The sequence below is a fragment of the Strigops habroptila genome, chromosome 8 (assembly GCF_004027225.2).
Source record: "Strigops habroptila isolate Jane chromosome 8, bStrHab1.2.pri, whole genome shotgun sequence".
In the NCBI taxonomy this organism is placed as follows: domain Eukaryota; kingdom Metazoa; phylum Chordata; class Aves; order Psittaciformes; family Psittacidae; genus Strigops; species Strigops habroptila.
Genome location: NC_044284.2, coordinates 9,892,408 through 9,916,120, shown reverse-complemented (window position 1 = coordinate 9,916,120; position 23,713 = coordinate 9,892,408). Strand labels below are relative to the sequence as shown.

The 23,713-nt window shown below is 39.6% G+C and overlaps 2 protein-coding genes across 18 annotated transcripts in view; one reads left to right on the top strand and one right to left on the bottom strand.

The window, feature by feature from the left end:
• Nucleotides 1-23,713, top strand: part of GIGYF2 (GRB10 interacting GYF protein 2) — a 75,657-nt gene that overhangs the window by 19,851 nt on the left and 32,093 nt on the right. For 10 of the 16 annotated variants that reach the window (XM_030495927.1, XM_030495923.1, XM_030495925.1 and 7 more), the window contains 3 exons: nucleotides 850-991; nucleotides 8,056-8,167; nucleotides 8,706-8,746. In XM_030495927.1, the coding sequence (XP_030351787.1) occupies nucleotides 850-991; nucleotides 8,056-8,167; nucleotides 8,706-8,746 (295 nt within the window). The remainder of the gene's footprint in view (nucleotides 1-849; nucleotides 992-8,055; nucleotides 8,168-8,705; nucleotides 8,747-23,713) is intronic. The other 6 variants (XM_030495930.1, XM_030495935.1, XM_030495931.1 and 3 more) reach the window with 3 other exon arrangements.
• KCNJ13 (potassium inwardly rectifying channel subfamily J member 13) lies at nucleotides 12,302-21,749 on the bottom strand. 2 transcript variants are annotated; one of them, XM_030495994.1, is made up of 3 exons: nucleotides 21,596-21,749; nucleotides 15,064-15,546; nucleotides 12,302-14,124 (listed from the first exon to the last, which is right to left on the bottom strand). In XM_030495994.1, the coding sequence occupies exons 2-3, from the start codon at nucleotides 15,539-15,541 to the stop codon at nucleotides 13,502-13,504; spliced, it is 1,101 nt and encodes a 366-aa protein (XP_030351854.1). In that variant the 5' UTR covers nucleotides 15,542-15,546; nucleotides 21,596-21,749; the 3' UTR covers nucleotides 12,302-13,501. The 2 variants fall into 2 exon arrangements, with proteins under 2 accessions (XP_030351854.1, XP_030351853.1); XM_030495993.1 differs by lacking the exon at nucleotides 21,596-21,749 and adding an exon at nucleotides 18,363-18,478.

Below are 23,713 nucleotides of genomic sequence, written 5' to 3'. Positions count from 1 at the left end.
TGTTCCCTGAAGACCTTCAAAGTCATAGTAATTCATACGAGTTCATGTAAGCAGTATGCCTCCCTTAGGCTTCTATGAAGAAGCCTGATTTAACGGCTCTTTGGAGTCCTTTGCCTTCAGATTATTTAAAACCTGCATTCTGAAGCAGGGTGTGAATTCAGGTTTGCTTCTTAATGTTTCTGAATGTGCTCCTGAATTCTTTGACCCAATTTTCTGAATGTTTGTACTTGGAGAGTGGGGCCAGAGTTGGTTATAATAAATAATTCTTTATCAAAACAGCTTTTTGTTTAGCAATTATTTCAGATTAAAATAAAGTTGAACTTTACTGGTATTTTTGTCTTAATAAAATGAGTATCACTTAAATTTCAGAGGTTTTAAATACACTTTAGTTTTCCCCAAAGCATGTTACTTCTATGATATATTTAGAGAAAGGACTTATTTCTGCAAAGAAGATTGGTAAATGTAATTTTAGTCAAGTTCTGTTGCTCTTTCGATGTTCCTGCTTTGCTTGAGAAGTATGTTTAGAATTGGTATTAATTAGTGGTGTCAGGTGTAGACAGGTGCCAATCCCTTTTTGCAACTGAATGTTTTTAAAGCTGTCAGTGTTTTTATCACTTCTTGTTGGAATCATCTGGTAAAGGAGTAGGTGCTCACTTGCTACCTTTAGAGCATGGAAATTCCAGGTAAGTAACTTAAAGCACTGACACTGACCAAGATCCTTCTATAGCCTATTTCAGCTACTCATGTCTCCCAGGAATCCCTTTCCTTGTCAACTGTAGAGAATTTGTAATGACCATAAGGAAACCAAATTCAGGATAATGGTAAATGTTTTTGGTTTTGTTATAACAGAATCTCACCTTGGCTCTTTCTTCTTCTTGGCAGAGAAATTTCTCGATGTCTGTAAACAGTGCTGCTGTCCTGCGGTTGACGGGACGTGGAGGAGGAACGGTGGTAGGGGCTCCTCGAGGTCGAAGTTCCTCTAGAGGTCGAGGTGAGCTGTTAGTGGGATGTGCTGCGATGTCTGCAGGTGATCCAGGTTAAAGCTTCCGAAAGATGTTAAATGGAGCTTGGTTATAGCCAGATTTTCTCATGCTAGGTTTCTTTTTCCTTGAAGCTTTGAAACCTTTCCAGTGAGGTGGTGGTAGAGAATGAATATTGTGCTTAGTGATCCACACACCTTAGTGCACATCTGGTACCTGTGATATGTACCTTTGTCACATTGATGGCTGTGGAAAGCAAAAGGGAAAGATTGTCTTGAGGTGGAATAGGAAACGGGTTCAGAATTGTTAGAAATAACTTTACTAAAGGTATAAAACCAGTTTATAGGCAAAGGGGAGAGGAATCTACAAATGCATTTTAAACATTAAGATTGTAGTAGGTGGTGCTCAGTGTTCTGAAAAGTCATTTTTACTTATTAACATCCTGAGATGTTAACAGGAGAAGGTTAATGGAAAGATGTAATCAGATTTGGGAGAAATTTGAGTCTTACCAATTTTAGTGCATCATTATAGTTGATGTCTCATCCTGGATCACTTCAAACATGTGCAAATGAATTGAGAAAAATGTCCTCAAGCCATATAACTGGATTCAAAATAGGTAAATCCAGAATTTATCTTAGCAGTTACCTTGCAATGTGCATATTGCTGTGAACACTATTTGGGGGGGGCTTATGTAAATATGATGGGTTACATTTAGAACACTAAGTCAATAATTTGGAATTATCAGGAGTAATTAATCACATACCATCTGTCTTTCCAGGTGCTTAGGTGAGGTTTCTTTTAGGGTCCTCTCTAATTTAATTCTAAATGTTAAGTGGTGATATTTCCAATAGCAGCTTCAGAAACCACTTCTACACATAATTAAATGCTTGACCAGAATTGTGTGCTGGCTTAATTCGTTCTCTCAATTCTGTTCTCATTCCTCAGTCCTGCTTTCTTCTTAGCTTACATCTTTCAGATATTTCTGGATTGTCATCTGTCCTCTTGTGGTTGCTTTCCAGCTGAAGCATATGTATTTAAACTTTCTCGAGGCTACCCCTGGATTTCCCTGTCACTTCCCCTTTGTTATTTGTTGCTGTCTTTGCCCAAATGCTCAGGGTTTAAAAAAAAGGGGGGGGGAAGTGTGTGCGCATACATAGATGTGGGGTGATACTCTTACTTATATCTACCTTGTTATATTTCTGTTGTACATTTGAAAGCTGATGCTTTTTTGCTGTGTGCTTTTAATGTGCATATTGCATTGCTACCATTCATGTTTCACTTCTGTAGGAATACATGTAGTAGCATTGTTGGATGCATTAAGGCAAATGAAATGAATCCTACTTAAAACGTGCTGATTTGAGATTGTATGACCACTAGTGTGCTCTCTAGTTTCAGTATCAAGATGTCTTGACCATTTCTAATTTGTCAAACCTTTTATTTTTCTTTCTTTTGTCAAATTTTCCTTTCCTTTTTTTGCTGTATCATTAACAGTGGGTGGCATCCTTATACAGTGAGCAGTGGGTTGCTTTTTAATTGCCCCCACTAGTTTGAATAAAGTCATAGGGTTAAATGTGACAGAATATGGCTTCTAATTCAGTAATTCTACTATTAAATCTATTTGTATACGTGGAAATTTTGTTTGGCAATCAAGTTTGATTCATTATGCTTTAGTGGACAGAACTTGAAATTTATGCAGTAATATGAAGACTTCTACTGCGTATCTTCCTGTTTTTCATACTTTATTCTTAAGATACATTAAGAAATATTAGCTCAAGAACTTTGTTGCAGAATTCATCTTTTTCACTTGTTTTCATCCTAATTTGATCTTTTTCTCTTACTTTGCATACATCATTACATGTTCTGCTTCTTAGGCTACTCTGTCATTCTTATCTGCTAAGGTGAGAAGAACACATTTCTCCAGTAAACTTCAGTAAATTACTGAGCTTTCCTTCTTTCATCAATCCTGGCTGCTGCTTGTTTCTTCCACTTTCCCCTTTTCATAAACAATTAGTCTTGGGCTTTAGGCATGGTGAGTCTTCCCAAAGTTTCTGTCTCTCAGCAAACAAACTAGGGCTTCCTCCAGGACAAAAATCCTACTTTTTTTTTTTTAATTCTCATAATTATACACATGATGTTCTTGTAACTATGGGCTTTGTTTCTAATATTCATGAAAAGCTCAGTGTAGGACTGTTGACCCCTGATTTACGAAACTAACTTGTTGTTTGTAAGTAGCGAACTTCAAATGCAGTTCTGGTTTTTCAAGTTACAGTGAAAAGGTCTTGGATTTTCTTTGGAGTTTGTTCACTAAATGAAGTGCTTCACCTAACAGTTGGAAAACATTTTTCTTTATTGCCTTGCAAAATTGCCTGGGTTCAAAAGGTTATCTGGTGTTTTACATGAACTTTATATCATTGTATGCAACAAAGCTGCCGCTGATCAAATGCGGGTTTCAGCTTTACCCCAGAACAAGATTACTGTCTTGAAGTGACTTGCACAACAATAACTTCAGGCAAGAATTTGCATGTGCGATTAGATTTGTTAATTAAGTTCCCTCACTGAGGCACGAATCGCAGAATTTGTGTTCCAGAATGTGTGTTCCAGCATTCGGGAGTGTGAGAGGGAATCTATTGAGTCCGATAAGCAAAGGAAAGAACGGTGAACTGCTGGTAAAGGAAGGGTATTATTAGAACTCTTAAATGTGACTTCTCTTATCAGTATTTTAAACTGCAACATAACACTGAGTAAATACTTTCCCAGTGGTCACCCCAAGTCTTACTGGCAATGATTAGTTTAGCTGATGTGAAAATGATCACAGTGTGGAAGTTGCTTTGATTTTTGTTCAAATTTCTTATGATCGTGTGCTGAAATACAACTTGGAGATACTGTTCAAAACCGTTTGCAGTGTGCAGCTGCTGTCCCTAGCACTGTATGTGTCTTTTGTGGAGACATAAATCTAAAACACTTTATTTGGTTCCATTCTCTAAAGAAACCAAGCACTTGCACGTGACCTTTTTTTTAATTGACTTGTTTTCCTGGGAGCTCCCTGTGGTGTGCAGCTAAGCCCTGTGCTTTGTGCTGGCGGGACTGGAATGTCAACATTCATGAATAAGAGCCTCAGATGAGGGGAGATTTAAATAGTCCCTGGAATGGGCTGTAAGCTTACAGGCACCTTGTTTTGTAGCTGTTCTCCTCTTTGCTTAAGACCCTTAGGAAGGGTACTTCGCTTCTCATTAGAGCTCTTTTCCTCTCCCACCCTCTTTCCCCTTTGTAATCTGTCTTTGCTGCTGTTGGAAAGTGTGTAAAATGGTGTCAAAGTGGAAAGTTCTCATACCTCCTCAGCAGCAGCTGAACTGCAGTTATCCTGCTGTTCCCACGCAGTATTATGGCTATGAGCATAGATCCTAAGCTCCAGTCATGCTGTAATTTCAAGAATTTGCTTATTAGATTGTGCTGTTGTGTGTTTTGTATGTGTTTTTTGACAATTAGAATGACAGTGTGTGCTGCTTTTTGCCCTCTTGCTTGTGTCTTATATTTTTTACTTAAATTCAGACTTGTCTGTTTTCAGGTTAGACACTTTTGGTTGTTATGATTACAATATCCAGTGGATTGAGGTCCTCATTCTGGGGTTTTTAGGGAATTACTGAAATACACAGCTGCTCCATTCAGTTCTTAAATGGAAGGGTTCATTGACATCTATTGACTTTGCATTCAATACTTTGTGCAACATCTACACTTAGTCTGCTCCTCATGTGCTAAGCGTTTTTTTGGAAGTGGCATTCTATTTAAAATAAGCATGTCATTCTAAATTTATTAGCCACAAAAAAAGCCAAGAAGTGCAGCAAACAGTGTGCTTACATGTGCAGTTTTGTCCTCTCTGCAAGCATTTTTTGTATGTTCTGTTATCAGTATTAGCTGTGTCCTAGTACGCACTTTCAGGTCAGACTCTTGTATGTAATAACTGACTTTGTACACCATGGTATTCCTTACTGGGTACTTACCTTCTGTAGCTTGGTAGGATCTGTTTTAATGCAGTATGCTTCTCATGCAGTGGTCTACTCAGTTACTGCTAGAGTTGCACATGTACTTCTACAGGTTACTGTCAAATGGGCACATGTTGTTACTGTACCTAGACGGTGTGCCTTGTAGAATGCAGTGGAGGAGGGTGGCAACACAACCAGGGCAAAGGTGGCTTAAAAGGATTCTGTCCAGTACTATGTAGTATCAGTACTGTGGACCCACAGCTTTAAATTGAATTGCTGGCATCATTTGTTTAAGCCTTTTGCAAGGTTATCTTTTAATTCAGGCCACTTTAGTGGCTGAGCGTAACTGGAATACTGATGAACTGTGACACAGCAGGGGGTAAGTGGAGAGAGGTTTCTCAGGCTGTTTCACATACATTTAAAGCTGCCGTAAGCCGTGCTGCTGTTAAAACAACTCTGATTCTGACCTTCCCCTTATACGGGACACTTGCTTTATTTGCTGATGAAATCTCCTGTATCACCAGTCTTCTGGCTCTGCTTGTCGTGTGTTTGCTATCAGTAATCAGGGTGCATTCATGCTTACTCATACTGCAAGGGGAGCACTACAGATGTTGCTGTCACTCCCTGTGAAAACCAGGAAAGGACGATGGGTTTTGTTTCTCTTGGAAGAGCGTATGCAACTTTCCACCTCCACTACCTCAGAGACACGAAATGAATCAGTGCCTTTGTTTTGATTCTGCCTGCCTGTGGCTTTCTCTTGTGAACTGCTGTTGCTTAACTATCTCCTGTGAGAGGAAGGAAGTGAGCTTTCCTGTAGTGAAGAAACTAGGCAAAGGTTGCCATTGTGTGAGATGCTTGAACTTTCGCGGGTTTTATTTGTGAAGAATAAGAGCTTGGAGTCCTTTTCCAGGATCTTAGGAGATCCATTATACCTTGACTGGGTAAACATGGTGCTGCTTTTGATGTTCTATCACATCTTTACTCTTTCTTGCCTTTGCAGTTTAGTTTTCACTCATGACTGTGGTCAACCTTCTAGTATCAGACTTACTACAGAGAAGGTATTTGTGTTTCTAGCACAGTCATAGGTCTGATGCTGATCTCTCCTCTCTTGCCTTGAGTGCTCAATCAACTCCTCTGCCTCCACCTGAATTTGTGTAAGAAGAGCTATGCTGAGTCAGGCAAGGAAGGGCTTGTTTAACTTGATTGTCTGTAGCAAGCAACAGCCAAAATACATTGGCAAGAGAATAAGAGCTGTGTAAAAATACAAAGGTGAAGAAGCATCACATATATGCTCAGCTTCCAGACATGTGCAGCTCAGACATATTTCTGAACCAGTGTGGTCTCTGTTTTTAGTAAATCTGTGTTATCTTTTATGAATTTGTCCAGTCTCCATCTGTACTTGGCATCCCCAAAACTCTATGGTAAGGAAGTCTGTCTCTCTGTGACAAGGAGGTCTCCCAGTGAACTGCTTTGCTGTGCCTAGGAACATGATAGTTTTGTCCAAAAAATGATGTTTAAATCCTGTTTCTGAAGCAGGAGAAATTGTACAATTAGTTTTGTGGCTTCCTTATACACCCTGCAACCTGTACTGCCTGATACAGAACCAGTGTGTATTTGGGGAGCCTGACTGGATTATATGGGGATCACTTCTCTTTTTCTCTGCCTTGAAAGCAACTCTTTCCTCCCTCCCTTCCTCCTCCTTCCCCCCCGCCCAAATAGATCTGGTATAGAATAGGGGAGAAGTTGTTCCAACTGCCTTGATAATTTCCCTTTTTTTTTTCCTTTTTTTTTAAGAGCCTGTTTTCAAAGAACACTGAAATACAGTAGAATTCCAGGGGTCTTCAGCTTTTTAGATGTAGAGGTTTGTTGTCAGTACTCTCATCAGAAAACTACAGAGAATGGGGTCCATTCTCAAGGGGTTTATTTTCTGTTTCAATTCTGTCTTACTCATCTGGATCCCTGGCCAGGTTTGCACCTCATCCTTTGAGGTGTTTGTTTTCTTGAAGCCACAAAGAGAGAAATACGAAAGGATTGAGGTTTGTGATAGTCTCACTGCCAGTAATTCCCTGTATCAGGTGCTTTTTGGGTTCTTGGTATAGAGACTGAATGTGTATGTAGGATAGGCATTATCCTGACAACCAGCTGATTGATGTGCTTCACTTGTTCATCTTCTTTCCATGAGATCCTTGAAATGGAAAGTTAGCTGATAAAAACATCCAGTTTCTTCTGCTGTAGCACTCTGTGAAGTGGTGTTTACCTTTTGTAGATCTGGAAACTTCACCCCAGCCATTAATCTGACCAGTGCTGGAAGCTCTCTTGAAGGTCTAGGGATGTGTGTGGGTGGTGTTTTTTCTGTTGTTTTGGGGTTTTTTTGTGTTTGTTTTTTTTTTTAATTTTTTTCCTTTAACCGAACACCCCACACCTACCCAAACACTGAAGATTTGCTTCAAGGTGCTTTACTTGACTATACATTTGTAACTTTTTGGCTTGAAGCTTGATATTTGGTAGCCATCTATGGAAAATCATTTCCTGACAAAGTGAGGATGTTTTATTCTGTAGCTATTGGAGTTCTTCATGCTGTCGTGCCTATATCCATCTTGTGATCCTTCCTTTTCCCCACTGCTCCTGGGGGAGATTTCAGCTGGGAATCACTAGAACTTAATAGTGGTGAAGCTTCCTTCTCCTTTGTTAACCTTGATAGCGGTAATTATGAATACATGTGCAGTGCAGTACCATTATACTGGATTCCATTGTTAAAAGCAATGTGATTTTTGAGTGTAAAATACACATGTACTGTATGGCTGTTGTGTGGACAGTGCATCCTTGTTTGGTAGTTTCTGTTGGGTAAGTATCTCTTCTGGTTTTCTGCATAGTATTTATTTCAGAATTGTTTGCCTGTTCTGTCTGATCTTGTGCTTCTTGATAAGCATTTTTACATGAGGCTCTTCAGTCTTTGTTCCTTTTTTCCTTTCCAGAGAAATTATCTGGGGCTTAAGACTAAGATTAGTTCAGAGACACCAGGAAAGGGAAACCTACCTGATTCTTTCAACTTCTATTATTATTCATACAAACACTTGTGTTTTTTGTCTTTTCAGGCAGAGGCCGAGGAGAAAGCGGTTTCTACCAAAGAAGTTTTGATGAAGTGGAGGGTGGATTTGGGCGAGGAGGGGGCAGGGAAATGCACAGATCACAGAGTTGGGAGGAAAGGTAACAGAACTCTAGCCCTTAAAGTTTTTTACATACATCTGCTCAGCTTCCATTTGTGCCTTTTGACTTCATAAAAACACTTTAGGAAAGGTGATTAAGGTGTATCTGTGAGTGAGTGTCTGATTTCTAAGATGGAGACAACACAGTAGTTTCTAGAAACTCAGGAGCAAGTAAGAGACTTTTGCAAAGACTTTTTCTGCAGTGTTCCTGGGAAGAAGGAACTACTTTAAGAGAGTATAAATTGTGACAGTTGCAGTGGAAATGATGAGTGAAAATATGGACTGCTAAAGGATTTGCTTCACTTATAGTCTCAACATTGTTGACAGTACTTAGGGTCCCATTTCAAAACATACCTAGTTGCTGAAGGCTGTGTGTGTATTGGTGTTCCTGAAAATTTCACTTGTCACTTGGCCCTTTAAAAATACTGTCCATCAAGCTCTGTTTTTAAAAAAGCCCCCTTACCAAGTTAAAAAGCCATACCTAAAATGAGTGGAGTAGTTGCAAAACCTTATTTGAAACTTCTGTTCTGCCTTTCTAGGGGAGACAGACGCTTTGAAAAACCAGGGCGAAAAGATCCAGGTATGGTTTTGTTACTGTGTGGGCAGAAAGCGGGAGGGAGGAGCAGGGTGTGTTTTGGGGAAGGAAGCTATATATACATGAACTTATTGCTCCAAGTGTATTGTTGGTACAAAATTCATGATACTGTGTCAGGCTACTTAATTGTGTCCTCAAAGTGTTGGCTTTCCTTATTCTGTGTTGTTTTTACTACTAGACATTTAAATGTTTTAGATAAGAAAAACCTGCAGTAAGTAGTTTCTATTTATGTAATTAAGATGTGATGTCTTCAGGCCGGAACTAAGTTCCTGGACCTCTGTGACAGGAGTCTGTACTGATTAACAGGTGTGCTTTGGCAATATGCCTTTACAGTGCAGCTTTTAAACATTCCTGGTGTGTGCTATTTTGATACCTAGGACTTCTGGACCGTGTGAACTGTTAATTGTTTTTGAATGCTTGCTAGTGTGCAGTAAATGCCAGCAGCAATGTTCTGAGGTTCCCATGCTGTCAGATCCAGACTGTAGAATGTACCACATTTCTGATTAAGACTATGATAAAAATACTGCTTGTCAGTTTAAGATGAGATGTATGTCTCAGTTGAAATTGAGAGGAATTTACTGCAAGGTGATTTATTTGCAAGATTTACTGCAAGATTCGTTTGCAAAATGTCCTTACTGAAGCTGACTTCTGCCTGAACGTGGGGGTTAATGCAGCAGCTACTATAGAGCGTGTCTTGTTTGTAGCAACTACCAGTGATCAGGACTTTGGAATGCATCTTCTGTGAATCATTTTCTCGGGAAGATGGTGTCCCAGTGTGCTTTGTTACAAGTCTAGTTCATTGTGAGGGATGGTGTGCTTAAATCATGAAGCTTTCTGTCATACCCGATGGCTCCTCTTAAGTTTCTTGTTCTAGTTCTCTTCTAGTTTGAGCTTATTTGGCTAAAAGTTCTGTAGCACAGTATGACAGAGGCAAGATACCCGCAATCTTTCTGAAATTTTTATATATATATAAAAAAGTTAAACAGTGGTAATCGATGCTGTGTATCTCTGTTAGAGTTTAGTGTCCCGGTAAGTGGGAGGACCATTTATCTCCTCTTTACCTGCAAAGAGAAATAAGGTGGAGAGCACAGAAATATTAACAGAAGTTTGGTCTGTTTTGACTCAAGCCTTGACTAATGAACAAATAGTTACTGTTATGTAAAGGCTCTCCAATGACAAAATATTTTGAGTATGAGATAGGGATACAGATGTGCCAAAAGAAGTCCCAAGTTAATACCAAGCAGTAGTATACCACACAAAGCAATGGAAGCAGAAGGGTCAGGGAGTGAATTGACATGCAGTTTATAATTCAGGCTAACATGCTTTAGCAGGAGTATATATTGGTTTCTGTTACCCTGGTTAAACTCCTTAGTTTAGGATTTTATTCTCTGACTTTATTGTGCTTCAGTTTTTCATTGCTCTTTCACAGGGCTTTGGACTAGCCTCAAATTACATAATTTACTGAGTTGCCAGCTTTTTCGTTGTCTTTGTTCTGGGTGATCACATTACAGAATTAATCAGAGATCAAATATTGAACTCTTCTGTGCATTCATAATGGATGACAACACAAGAACCCCTCAATTAAAAATCATGAGATTAAAAAACTAATAGACCTTCCACAAAGAATTATTTCTCAAATACAATCAATATGCTGTTTGTAAAAATGAATGTTTGCTTTTTCAGTGCTCACAACAGTTTCAAGTTCACATTTGACTGATTCTCAACATAAACAGGATGCATTCCTACTTTCAAAATTCAAATTGAAGATGCACACGGTATTTGTGAGTTTCTGTTGCTGCTTGTCACAGTTCTGGCAGGCTTCATTGAGAACCCAAATCGTTTCTGGAAGGCTGAGGCCATTAGCAAAGAAAATGAGCAAGTTGGTTTTTTGATCATGGCTGTCTTTTAGAACTGCACAAAAGCTGCTTAATTTTCTGTGCAGCCTCTTGACTAATACCAGCTTAGTAGCTGAGGGGATTTGATTAGTTACCAGCGGTTACACACTGGTAGTAAATAACTAATTTAGATTAAACAAGATGTTTTGTAAGTCAGTTGCAGAACCTGATCGAGTTCTGTTTAAATGTGTATTTGTTGGTTAAGAAGACTTGAATATAAAAAGGGGGTGTGTAAGTGACTACAAAAAAAGATGTTGTATTCCTTTGAATTACACTTTCTCTTACTCTGCCTGGCTTGCTTTGCTTCCCTGCCTTGCTAGCAAGAAGTTTATCCAAAGAAGGTTCATCACCAGCTTGCTCTTGCAATGTTAGTCAGGGTATAGAGTGCAATTTTTGTTGCATCGGAGCCCATCAGCAGTTTTTCTAGGCTTGTATTCCAATTTGGGTCATGGCATACTTCCAGTACTTTATCAGACATCCATGGTTCACCAGTTCTCTGGAACTGTAAAAGCAATAGGGGTGTTTTGTCTATCCTCTTTTTTGTAGCTGTTCTGAAGTAACTACACAGTTACGTTTGTCTAATTCACTTTACAGTATTCCTCAGCTTGGAGTTCCTAAATGTAATATTTGAAGATAGCATTTAGTGTAAACTAATCATGCTTTTTCCTTTATACTTGCTGTTGTACCCCCTTTTAAACCAAATCTATAAATAGAAAATGATTTAAAAATCAGGACAACTTTATCAAGTTATTTAGAAACCATATGAAGCAGCCCATGCTTTGATAAGACGTCAGTTGAAATTAGAAACAGCTTTCTCTATCTTTGGCTCTAAATGGTAAGATTATAGTACTGTCCTGTTGGGATTATGCATCTGAATTTGAGAACAATTGGTGTGTCTGAGACTGGAGTATGTGATGATATGTGGGGAAAAACAATACCTCACGTGTAATACTGCTCTTTTTTTCCTGACTGCTTATTTCAGACTTGACACAGGAATCTATTCTACTGCTCTTGCACTGGTTCTTGATTTGTAGGACTCTTCTTGCATTGATAGAGAACATGGAAATAACTCTCTTGCAAGAAGTAATTAAAAATTATTGGTACTGATGTGAAGGTGGAAGAGGAATCTTTAGCCTGTATATGTGTCAACAGCTAAGAAAGGAAGGGATGAAGGCATTTTGGTAGTGTGTGGCTCTCCAAGCTTTACAACATTCGTGAAAGCTTTTACATTAAATTAAACAATAAAGAGATTTTGAGGGTATCTGTGATAAAATCAAATCTGTCAGAGGTCTGGAATGTAGGGAGGCAATACTTAATATTGGAAGAAGAGCTGAATTGCACTGAAAACGTGGGCCTTCTGCCTTGTTCCCTTTTCCCCATGTAAAATACTTCTGCAGGGCTGCTTCCCATTTCCCCAGATCCTAAAGCAAAGTAACCTCTTTTGGGCTGTGAAAACACTTCAATTAACAGAGTTTTGGAACTTGAGGAGAATTCAGCTACAGTATCTCATCAGATACCTTGAGACCTTTTCCTGCTGCTGATGGCTTCAGTGAAGTTAAAAGGAAGTGTAGTTCATAGTGTATTATGCTGTTGTCAATGAAAGCTGCTATTTAGGCTGTCTTGGTTTGTGGTAAAAGTCTTTACCTTTGAAAGATGACTTTTGCTTTATTTCGATACTTGACTGCTCCAGTATGAACACGTAATAGGCACTGCTTTTGTTGAGAGCTTGGAAATAATTACCCATCATTCTGTTTATCCTTTAGCTTCTTAAATTATTTAGGAACTTCAGAACAGTATCTAAATTGCAATAGGTTTGTGAGGCACTTACATACAGAAGTCTCACGTACAGTTTGTTTTAATTTTTTTATTTTAAAATTGATTCAAGTGTCTCAATATTTGTGCTGTGTGTACAGGCAAATAGTGATGATAAAAAGCATAAAATGAAACGGATGCAGTTCTAATTCTCATATACATCGTGCATCCTTCTGGGTCAGATTTACTTGAGACAAGCAGCGCAGAGGTGAGAACATGTGGAATGTATGGTCCTTTTAAAAAGTGCATTAATTTAAATAGTCTGTTTTCTACTGCTAAATAATTTATTCAGTGTTTCCAAATATGAAAAAAAATTTCCACTGCAGCATTTGTCATATACATCAAGATTTTTTTGATACTGTCTTCATAGACACATCTTGAAATGAGATGTTCTCTTATTTGGCAGAATGAAGAACTACAGTTAGTATTTACAATTTTGCTTAATAAGCACAGCAGGAGTGCTTTTCACTGCCATGAGAGGTTGGCAGTACTTTCTGAGAGTGCATTCGGCCATCTGAAATCTGATATAACTCTGTATCCCCAAAGAGTTAAGAGAACAGAAAACTTAAGATGTTGGATGAACAGAGTTGCTTATACCAGAACTTATATATTTACTGAATGACCCCATATTGGTTTTGACTGATATTTTTCTTTTATATTGTCCATTTTGTCCCAAGCCAGTCAATTATGGTTTTGGTGAGCTCTGGGAGTTTTGAAGTTGTCTCCTTTCAGGGTCAGTGCGGCTTTAATCATAGTCTGATGAATTCAGCAGGTAGTTCTTTTAATTTCCAAGAATTAGTGCTGTGATTCTTGGACCTGACCTTGTCCTGGGTGGTTAATCCAGCCTCTCCTCAGCTTACATGGGCACACTGGTTCTTTTTACTTTGCATATCATGTTGTGATCAAAAGGATGGGAGTAAAAAGAGAAAGATCACTAGAAGATGGCAGGGCAGGCAAGGAAAGAAGGTTGTGAATGAAACCTGAAAGTTTAATGTAATAATTAAAAAAGCACTAAGTTCACAGTCTGTTCTCTCTATTCTGTGAGGCCAGCCTCGGAGAGCTGGAAGCTGTCGACGTGCTGTCCATTGATGCGGATCTCCTTGTCAGTCCTCCTTGGACAATTTGACTCAGCTGCAGCTGGGAGCTCAGGAATGGTCTTGTCAAAATTTTCCATCTTGATCTGATATTCACCTTTAGCATTGCGGGCTAGCACAGGGGCGAAGCGATGGTACAGCATGATCTCTGAGGGGAGGTAGGATGTTCTCCTTTGGCACATTTCTCCTGTGCCCTCCTGCACAGCTGACAGAAAGATGACCAGCTCAAAATGGTGAGCAGCTTCTCTTTGGAGGAGAGCAGCCAGGGGGCTGGAGGGAGTGACTGAATGGTAGTAGGTCAGTGGGAAGATGAAAAAAGGACACTCATCTGAAGTGACGCTGTCTAGGTGGAAGTCAACACTAGTTTGGTGCAGCTGCCCGCTCTCTTGCTCTTGGTAAAGTATAGCAGAAATCTGGACACTAGTCAGTGGGCTGGAGCGTGTGTTGGCCACCTGGAACATAAGGTATGGCTTCCCCTCGGTGTGTGTCACTACAGCAGAGCGGGTGAACCGGATGGAGAATGCCCGATTCTTTGGTCGGGCGATCTTTGCCACGAAAGCACCTGTAGCATGGAAGAGAACAAACTGAATATGAGCACAGTGCCTGCACCGGTTCCCTGCACAAGTTCCCTGCTTCTGACACAGAAGCAGGCTTGGGTGGACGTGGTCTTTCTAGCCTCAGCCTGCATCTTCAGAAATGCTAGGCTGGCATCACGCTAACCCTTTTTTGTTTTAAAAACTACAGCTTGCCTAAAGTGCTTCTTTTTTTTTTTTAAACTATGTCCCTGCCCATGGTAGGGGTTTGGAACTAGGTGATCTTTAAGGTCCTTTCCAACCCAAACCAGTCTGATTCTATGATGATTCTGTGGTTAATATTTGGAGAGTGAACTGTAGCTGTAGGAAGGGAGAGCTGTTAGCTTGTCCCGATTTATTGTAACTGGTAATAAATAGTACTTGATCTTGGTGTGCTTCCACTGGAGCAGCTCTTTCTTAATACACAGTAAACTAACCCATGTGGTTTTAGTCTTCTGAAACACTTGAAACCTGCAAATTATTTTACGTAACTTAAAATACCTCAGAATAGCTGTGACATTGTAAAAAATTTCATTACATTGGGTACTAAGGAATACTTAAACACTGAGTTAAAGCTCAACAGAAATACTTCAGCTAGACTAAAGCAAACCTTAAAATCAAAACAAATTCCATGGAAAAAATGTTGAGAGGTAATAGTGTAAGTGATTGATAAGTAGGCATCTGCCACAAGCACCATCCAGTGAGCAGTGGAACTCTCAAGTCCAGATCTTGATATTACCTAATTTATGTCTTCTTTTAATGAAAGGTGTTTAACCTTTTCTCCTACATAGCTGAAATCTCATCATTCTTGTAGTGACCGACTTAATTGTTCTTTTGGATATCAGTGTGATCACTGTTTATTTCTAGCTCCATTTCTTAAATCTAATTATTACACCTATTCTATTTAAAGATTAAATATGAGGGATTACCTGTGATGAAGGCTTCCAGCATAAGCCCCAGGACCATCTGTATTGCAAGCAGTGCAATAGCACTGGGACAGTCCCCGCTTGGGAACATAGTGCCGTAACCAATTGTGAGTTGTGTCTCCAGCGAGAAGGAGAAAGCAGCTGTAAAACTGGTGATGTACTTGACACATATAGTGTGGTTGTCAGGTGGAGCATCATGGTCCAGCTCCAGGTCCCCATTCATCTCAGCCAGTAAATACCAAAGCACTGCAAAGACTAGCCAGTGAATGACAAAAGAAGCAGAAAAGACAAGCATCATCCATCTCCAGCGCATGTCCATTAATATTCCCCATGCATCTCGGAGGTATGCCAGACCTTTTCCTTGGGCACCATCCATCTGGAACGTGCTGTGTCCATCCTTGGTCACCATTCTCAGGTATCTTTGGGTCAGGAGGGGAACGCTGGATTTGGTGTTATTGCTCTCTATCATATCTGTTGTCATCCTTTCTAGAAAAGAGAAAAAAGAGAAAAAGTGTGATACAATGCGGCATGTTTGTATTTTGCCTAACGTTCACAGTTTTTGACACATCAGCAGGGGTTGAAATACTGCAGCCAACAAAGGAGGGCTTATACATTGCAATCCAGAGAAGATTAAGTCAGGAGCCTGGAGAGGAATTTACCACTGTTGTGGTAATACTTTGCTAAAAAAGATTAAGTTTAAAAATCTGACTACTTCTCAATTTTTTCCTTGCTTAGTTGTTTAAATATAACTTTCATACTTGAGCTCCCTAAATTTACACTTGAATTGCATGTTGAGCTCTTTGGGAGTGAGTGGAATGGAATTGGGCATACTGTATCTGAAAAGAAACTGAATTTTGTCTGATAATACCAGTTTTTGTAACTTCTTTTTAGCAGAGTAGAAGAAGTTTGCTAATACTATTATGGATACTATTAATAATATGATAGAAATTATGCTTATTATATTATTTCTCTAACATGTTTATGCATTTTAGTGCAATGCTGTAGTTTACCTAGTAACCCTAGCAGCCCTTTCAGACTTTCCTAGGTCAGGAAATCAGTGTTGGTCTGCACCCACATGGCTAGTTCAGCAGAGCTGCTTCTGGGAGTCTGAGGCTGTTTATGTAAGGATCAGGTAAAAAGAGGGCATGAGACCAATACAGAAAACATACTGTGACACAGCTGGAAGTCTAGGCTGCCTAAGCAGTGTGTTTTTTATTAGTGACCAGATAAGAAAATAAGACAGCAAGTATACGGGGATTAGGGGGTGAAGGTGGAATTGCAGATGTGGGAAGCAAAATGGATACTTTCAGGTGCTTGACATGTTAGCCGCCTTGGTTTACTTCTAAGCCTCAAAACTTGCCAGACTTGTCAGAAATGGAAAAGACACTGGCCACTCAAATCCATAAATTTTATAAATAGTGAATGTTTAAAGCTCACCTTGGGTAGATTAAAACTAAATATGGGCTCATGTAAAATAGGGACTTCATGGTGTGTAAAACCTACCTAAAGAAGTTTGTGGTGAAGCTTGTTTGTAGAACAAAAGAGATTTTAAAATATATATGTAAATTCTGCAAATCATAATTATACATGTCAATTTTGTTGTTTTCCTATCAATTTTGACCTTTCTCTGGATCATGACTGTTCTGGTGTGTATAACACAAGTATACAAAGAGCCCAGAGGAATTGGATTCTGCCTCTCCCCCCCCCCCCCAAAGAGTGCCGGCTTAGTTTTATCCTGTAATGCATTCAATCTAAGGATCCTGAACTTCAGAATGAATCTGTGAAAGGTAAAAATCTTTCTTGTGATCTTCGATTCTGTAAACCAGCAGTTTTCATGACCGTTAACTTGATCTTGATACCAAATTTTAGCACTAACAGAACATTCTCTTTAGCTCCACTTGTGCTTAATGCATTCTGAAGTATGACACTTGACATCACGGTGAACATCTAGCTCAGTTTGAATTTTTCTTTCCTTCTGTAGGTTCTCAGAACCATCCAGCTATTTGTTCTGTCCGTGCTGTAGTCAAAGGATGTAGAGTAGATGATGGCCTGAGCAGAATGTGGTGGTTTTTCCCCTCATTTTTATTTTCCAATTCAATTCTCCTAGAAGGAATATTTTGAAACTGCTGTCTGTGCCAAAGAATACAGTGGGCTTACTGAGATTCTCCTGGTCAATAGTACCAAGCTACTGGTACTGTTCTGATCATAGGCCATTTAGTTTATAGCGTGACCCCCCAACTTCAGCTGAGTTTAATCTTTGGTCTGCTGTATAGCTCTGTAAACAACAGTTTTCAGCCTTGCTGCAACGTTACAGAATTTACAATAACTTGAATACAGCTTTAAATGCTTCAGGAACAAGATGGTTAGTGAATTGTCTGTAGAGCAGAGTCCTTGTGCCAAGATTTAGAAGAGCCCTTCTGGATTCCTTGAGGGAACTGGAAAATGCTCATCTCTGGGAAAGACGACAGGGATGATGCTCAAAATGAGCTGTGGACTATGCCTTGATTTTATTATCTCAGAATAAGCAGTATTCACAAGAACTCCTCTACTCAACCAGAGGGAGGAGAACACTTAGAACAAACTGCGTCTGGGTGTAAACATGCATTCTTGGGGGGGGGGGGGGGGGAAACACCACCACCACCAAACCCAGCCAACAACAGTAAAACACAAAACCAAAACCCAAAACTAATGTGTTTCTGTAAGTTCTCATGGTATTTTGAGGGCAGCATCTGCTTCATTGCCTCCAAGTAATTTGGGTTTGCAAAACAAACATACACTGTTAGGAATGAATCTGATGCTGGCTTATTGGTGACAGAAGCCGTTTCTGCAGTGTTACGTTAAGAGTAAAAGGAAAAACATACCTAATGTGGTACATTTTTCTTGGCTACACTTCAGATATTCCACACATCAGTGCTAAGGTAGTGTGCATGAGCACTGCAGCCTGTACTCAGAGCAAAATGCTATTAGCATTGCAGGGTCTCAGTTTTGTTAAGGAGCTTTCTGGGGTGGCGAATAATCTCTTAACATTGATTTAAAGCGCTAAAGAAATTTAGTCGGTGTTCACAGTCAGGTTATTTGGGATCTTTCTATGGAGGAGAATCCATTACTGACGGATTTTGAAGGTACTTCAGAAAGAGAACCTCCATTAACCCCAGCAGCACACTTCACAGGAGTCCTCTGTCTCTCCTCCTTGAGACCCACAGCAGGGGATTTTGCCTGCTGAGGTTAACCAGGTTACTGCTCTGGTCTCATTTGATATATTTGATAATTTCTTGCCTAGGACTGTTTAAAATATTAAGTACCTAAATTGGTGGCAGTGATGGTAGTGGAAATGCATAAGCTTGAGTTCCAAAGCTGCTTTTCTTGCAAAAGCTCTTGATGGCTTTAGGAGCCGTAAGTCTTCACTTCTTGGGCTTGGAAAAATGGGTAAGAAACTGTGAACAGAGCAATGCAGTTGGTTTAAAATAAGAGGTGGAAGAACAACTGCCCTGTGAGAAATAGTTTACTGGGGCTAGATGATTACTGCTCTGTATTCTCAAAGCGGAGTCAATTTAAGAGTAGATATGACTTTGAATTTATAGAGAATTACCTTCTGTCTACTCCTTTCCTTGCCCACTGTAGTAGAAAAGTATCAATTTCGCCTTTTCTTGTTAGTGATAAACCATTGAAGTTTGGACCATCTGATTTGATCCCATGGTGGCCTGGTCCTCAATGTCCCTGCATTAATCCCAGTTTCAAACCGTATGTTTTAGGAAAGACAGTCAACTTCAAGAATTCTTTTTTTCAAGTAATTGTTTGTTGGAGAATACCCATCTCCACTGCTAAATACATACTGTGCTTCTAATCCTGATTTATCTAATGTAAGCTCTTAACCCTTATGTTATGCTGTTTGTCTGGTTTTGCTTTTCCTGGTTCCTGACTTGTGAAACTCCTTGTAGTTTTAGGGTGTTCCTTCTCCCTCCATCTCCCAGCTGATAGCCCTTGACTGGAAAGACAGGAACTGTCTCAAATGACTTTTGTAAACCTCCTTTGGCATGTTGACCTGTCTTTTATCATGCATTCAGTGTGTCTAATCCTTCCTGTTTCCAGTCTACTGAAAATTAAATTACTATTACCAACTCGGGTACATATGTCAGTTCTTAGCTTTTATTAACTCCCTTTGCTATCATTGTCTCTCATTCTGGCTTTTCTCTTCTACCCAATCTTGTAAGATAAGTCAAGGTAGGGTAAGTACTACCTTACTAAATCAAAAGCATGGTTTCCCTTTTCCTAGCAGGTTCTAAACTGACCTGCCTTGCCTAATGATTTATGTGTAAAAACCCATTGCCTTAAAGCTCTAGGACATTGCTTACGTTTCTGAAATTCATGATCTAGCACACTGATCTCCCACACTTTGCCTTTTTGATTGAGATCTTCCTTGTGTTGTAACATCTCTTTCTTAGCTTGTTGCTTCATGCTACCATGTTGCTTTCCTCTTTTCTCTTGCTTAGCCTTTCTGTTGACAGCAGCAGCTCAGGTGCTAAGACTGGTAGGGCTGCAGGGGAGCTCATTTGCAGCAGCGTTTTCATTTTCTTTTTGTTTGTCTTCTCAGTTGAAGGCGTTTTAAGTGACACCTCCATTCTGTTTTCAGCTCAGTACAACAATACACTTGCAACCTTCTTAGGAGCCTGAATGTTCAAGGGAGACCTTTGCAGTGCTGCCCAACTTCTATTCTTTAGTAAAATCTGTTCTAGCTGACCTTGGAAGGGATTTGAGGCAGTTTGTAGTGCACTGCTTCATCATGACAGCAAAATAGTCAAGAGGACCAGCTGTAACTGCAAAACCTGCTTACAACTCTAGCATAATTCAAAGATTCATTAGAACCCAGGTGGTGCTCAATGTGTACATTCCCTCTTTATTTGACCTGGCTCTGCATAACTTTGTACTAGTTTCAGATTCAGACATGAGATCTGTACTCTAAGCTGTAATCATTCATATGTTGCAAATGTGAAGGCAGCAACAAACTGAGTTTATCACTTTTTAAAAGGTACTTTCATGCTATTAAAATCTCAGTGCTGTTATTTTTAGATTGAATGGCAATCCTTGAGATGCTCTGACGTTAATATTAGGAAACGAAGGGCTTTTTTCAGTATTGATGATACGACTGGATCATATAACTTACATTAGGAGACAATCTTAGAAACGTGGGAAGCAATTCAGTTAGAATAACCGCTTTGGTTGAAAGCTTATGCTGCAGTGGTTAGTAGGATAGTTAAAATTTCAAACATGTTTGTCCTTCATGTTTTGTAGCTAATGCCTCATTGAGATGAACGGGAGTAGTTTGTGACAAAACTGTTTTTTCCAAGCAGTCTGCAGAATTAAGATAACAGCATTCAGGACTTAGATATGTAATAAGTCTTGTAAAAGTGGGAACTTGAATTTGTTGAGCCCAAGTCAATACTGTTCTGAGGAAGTGCCACTAAGTATAGGATGCGAGAGCTTGTACGTTTGACCTTCTGTGACGGTTTACTACAGAATGCAGTTAAAAACCAACCCCCCTTGCTCCCCAGTTTTTTATTATCGTACATAAAACAGTGCTGCTTATATACTTGATTATTGGGGACATCTCTGATGCTTCATTTTGTGTATAATGTATTTTCACCATAGTACAGCATGCTGAAAATACTGTGAGGATCCATATGAACCCTAACTTTTGATTATGAAGTAGTATCTGAGTAGACCAACTGGTCTGTCCACCTTTAGAGAAGCAGAAAAACTTTACTGAGACTTTGCTTAAATGTTGTTTAAGGCTTTAAAATATGCTAGTATATATTAAATCCTTACAGAGAAGCCTAATGCAAAATTAAGTATTATTAATGGAGGAATAAAATTACAGTTGAGGGAGGATTTTATCTGATGCAAGGCTGTAGTAATAGAAGTCTGCTGCCATCCATTTCTTGTGGAACTTGCTGTTTTTGAAGAGCAATTCTGCCCGGTGTGATGCAAACTTCCTAATGGCTTGTCTGGAATGACTGAGTGTTCTAGGACGTTGGAGTTCATACTTGGTGCCCATGAACAGAAAATACGTTGATTGAAAACAATTGAGGGTATGAGATGTAATTATAGGTGGCAGAAGCAGGCCTGAAGAGGTGAAGCTCCTTAATTTGTGATGGAACTGAAGTTAAATGCGGAGTTAGAGTGGATATAGCAAGAAGGCAAGGATGACTTTTTCGTAACGCTTGGCCGGGTAACACTCAGCTACAGTGGTCTTCCCACTGTTTGTCTTGAGAACTTTCTGAAAAAATACTGCATGATGCCTTTGGTTTTGCTCTGTATGCTGTTAGAAAATGCTTTTTCAGGTGACCACAGCCCTTCTTTTTGAGGTGGGGGGAATCAGAATCCATTTTGTTTAAGGTGATGCTTAATTTTGCAAACTTTAGAAGTAAAACTTTATGCCCTGGAAACAACTTTGATTGCTTTGATTAAAGAATGACAGAACCATTTCTAATTGTATAATAAGGAGGGGAAAAGAAAAAAGATTGTTTTGTGTACTTACCAGTTTTTGAAGGGTTTCTGTGCAGAAGAAGGAGAGGAACCTGAGCTTCAGGAGAGGGACTGGGCTGGTTGTGTGTATTGGTCCCAGCACTGGCAAGAAACTTCCCACAAGTAGAGATCTTTTTTTAAAAACAAAACCAAAAACCTGTTTTAAAATGGGTTTGTATGTCTCAGTCCCGTGTTTATAGTGCTGTGGGGGGGGTGTTGGTTTTCATGTGAAGCTGATTTGATTGGTCATTTTGCCTGCAGGGGGGCTGGTTAGCTCTGATCATGTGGAAAAGAATGCTGGTTTGTTAGGAGCATTTCTTTACCCAACGCAAACCCTTAGCAGCCGAGGAGAAATCCTCAAACACTTACTTGGGGAAGGGGTGCGTTTCCCCTTGCTGCCTTAATCAAGATATTTTTTTAGGTTTGTATAACCTTAAAAGTTCTATGTGAAAAGTTGAAAAGGCCAAAATTCTCCTGGAAAAACTGAATGGAAGAAGTTTCTGTATTGCTGCTGAAAAACACACACTGTTCTCTTGATACTTTCTCTCTAACCATTGTCAACTACTGTTTGTTTAGGTGAGAAGAGAGAATCCTGTGTCTCACTGCTGCTTGTTTAGTGCCACTTCTTCCTCTTCTGATGAGGTCCTGAGGTCCGGGGTGTGAACAGAAGGGTGGGCTGCAGCTGATGGTACAGCCTGTGGTCTGTGAAGGGTGTTGCTGAACTGTAGTTTAATGCTGGTCAGAAGGTGTAGATCTGGCCACTTCTCTTCCATCTCCACATTGCTCCTTTGTGAAACATGGAATTAATCACAGGGTTTTGCTAATGCCTAAGAATGAAACAATGCAGAATAGGTGGGTTGCTGTTTCCACGCAGTCAGTGAAACCACTTTCACTTCAGCTATTTTCTCTCTTATCAAATGAGAACAGTTATTTAGGGAAGATGTTTTAGCTGAATGACTGTGCAGAGCACTCTGTGTACTGCACTACTAAACTGAACGCTGAGGACAGCTTGGTAATGCAGTAGTATTTCACACTTTTTCTTTTTTCCTTTGGTGAGCTGCTGATGTGAGGGCTTTAATTGAACATCAGATGTAAGAGGATCTGAGAAACAAAGGCTGTGGTTGTTTGCAGTAAAACTACTGAAAGCCTGCTGGGAAAATTATTAATGTAGACTTTCCTGCTTAGGAAACAAAATCCTCCCTTTTTTTTATTTATTTTTTTTTTTCTCTCTTTAACCTTCCCCCAACCCTAAATTGCAAAACATTAATTCTTTGCTTCATTAGTATGGAACATTTTAATACATGTTCAGGCACAGCACTGAAAATTGTGGTAGGCATGGTGTGACCTTCAGAACCAGGGCGAATAGTGTAGTGCAAGGGGACTCCCACCTCTGTGGTCAGCATGTAGGACAATGACTTGCCATTCACCTTTCCCTCTATACTCCAGCAGAGCTGAACTTCCACTACAGGCAGAGCTTTTTAATTTATTTTAAGAAGCCATATTTTCTTACAAACCATATTTCGTACTATAGAAAGCACATGGTGTCTGGTCACAGGTTTTCTAATCTGATTCAACTGAATGCATCAAAAATCTAACACATTTGTACAGCAGATGAAATAGCAACAGTATGTGATTTCCAGGTATGTGTTATGGAATTGAACTCTCATTCCTTTGAATTTACTAGTTCATCCATACCCATGACAGTGGATAATGGTCAATTTAGCAAAAAAAAGTAGGGAGTGGTGTTTGGGTTGTATGTCTTTGAGACCAACTGTTGAGACCGAGATTTTATGGAGGGAGGCAGGCAATGTGAAGGTAGAAATGGGCATTGGAGCTTCTGATCTCTGTCACTGACTTTGGTTGCAAGTGAGTCACCTCACGATGTGTGTGACATCGTGTCCCTAGCATGTCAAATGCTGTCCTAATGAGAAAGTAGTACTTCTACTGCATCATCTTAAGGCCACTTGGTTTATTCTTTTGTAAAATGAGCTACACATCTAGGCAAAGTGATTTGGATTCCTTTAAAAACACTAGCTGCAACGTTTTTTCTTTTCATCCTCTGCTTGAGGAAGTGTGCAGCAGAAAGAACAGAGCAAAAGTCAAAGCACTTAATAGACTCCTAGTTTTTCCC

What these genes read in the sequence shown, in the direction of transcription:
- KCNJ13 (XM_030495994.1), bottom strand. Translation starts at nt 15,541, where the DNA reads ATGACAACAGATATGATAGAGAGCAATAACACCAAATCCAGCGTTCCC. An exon ending in GCTGGAAGCCTTCATCACAG is followed by an intron (nt 14,125 to 15,063) that starts GTAATCCCTCAT and finishes TCCATGCTACAG; the next exon opens with GTGCTTTCGTGGCAAAGATC.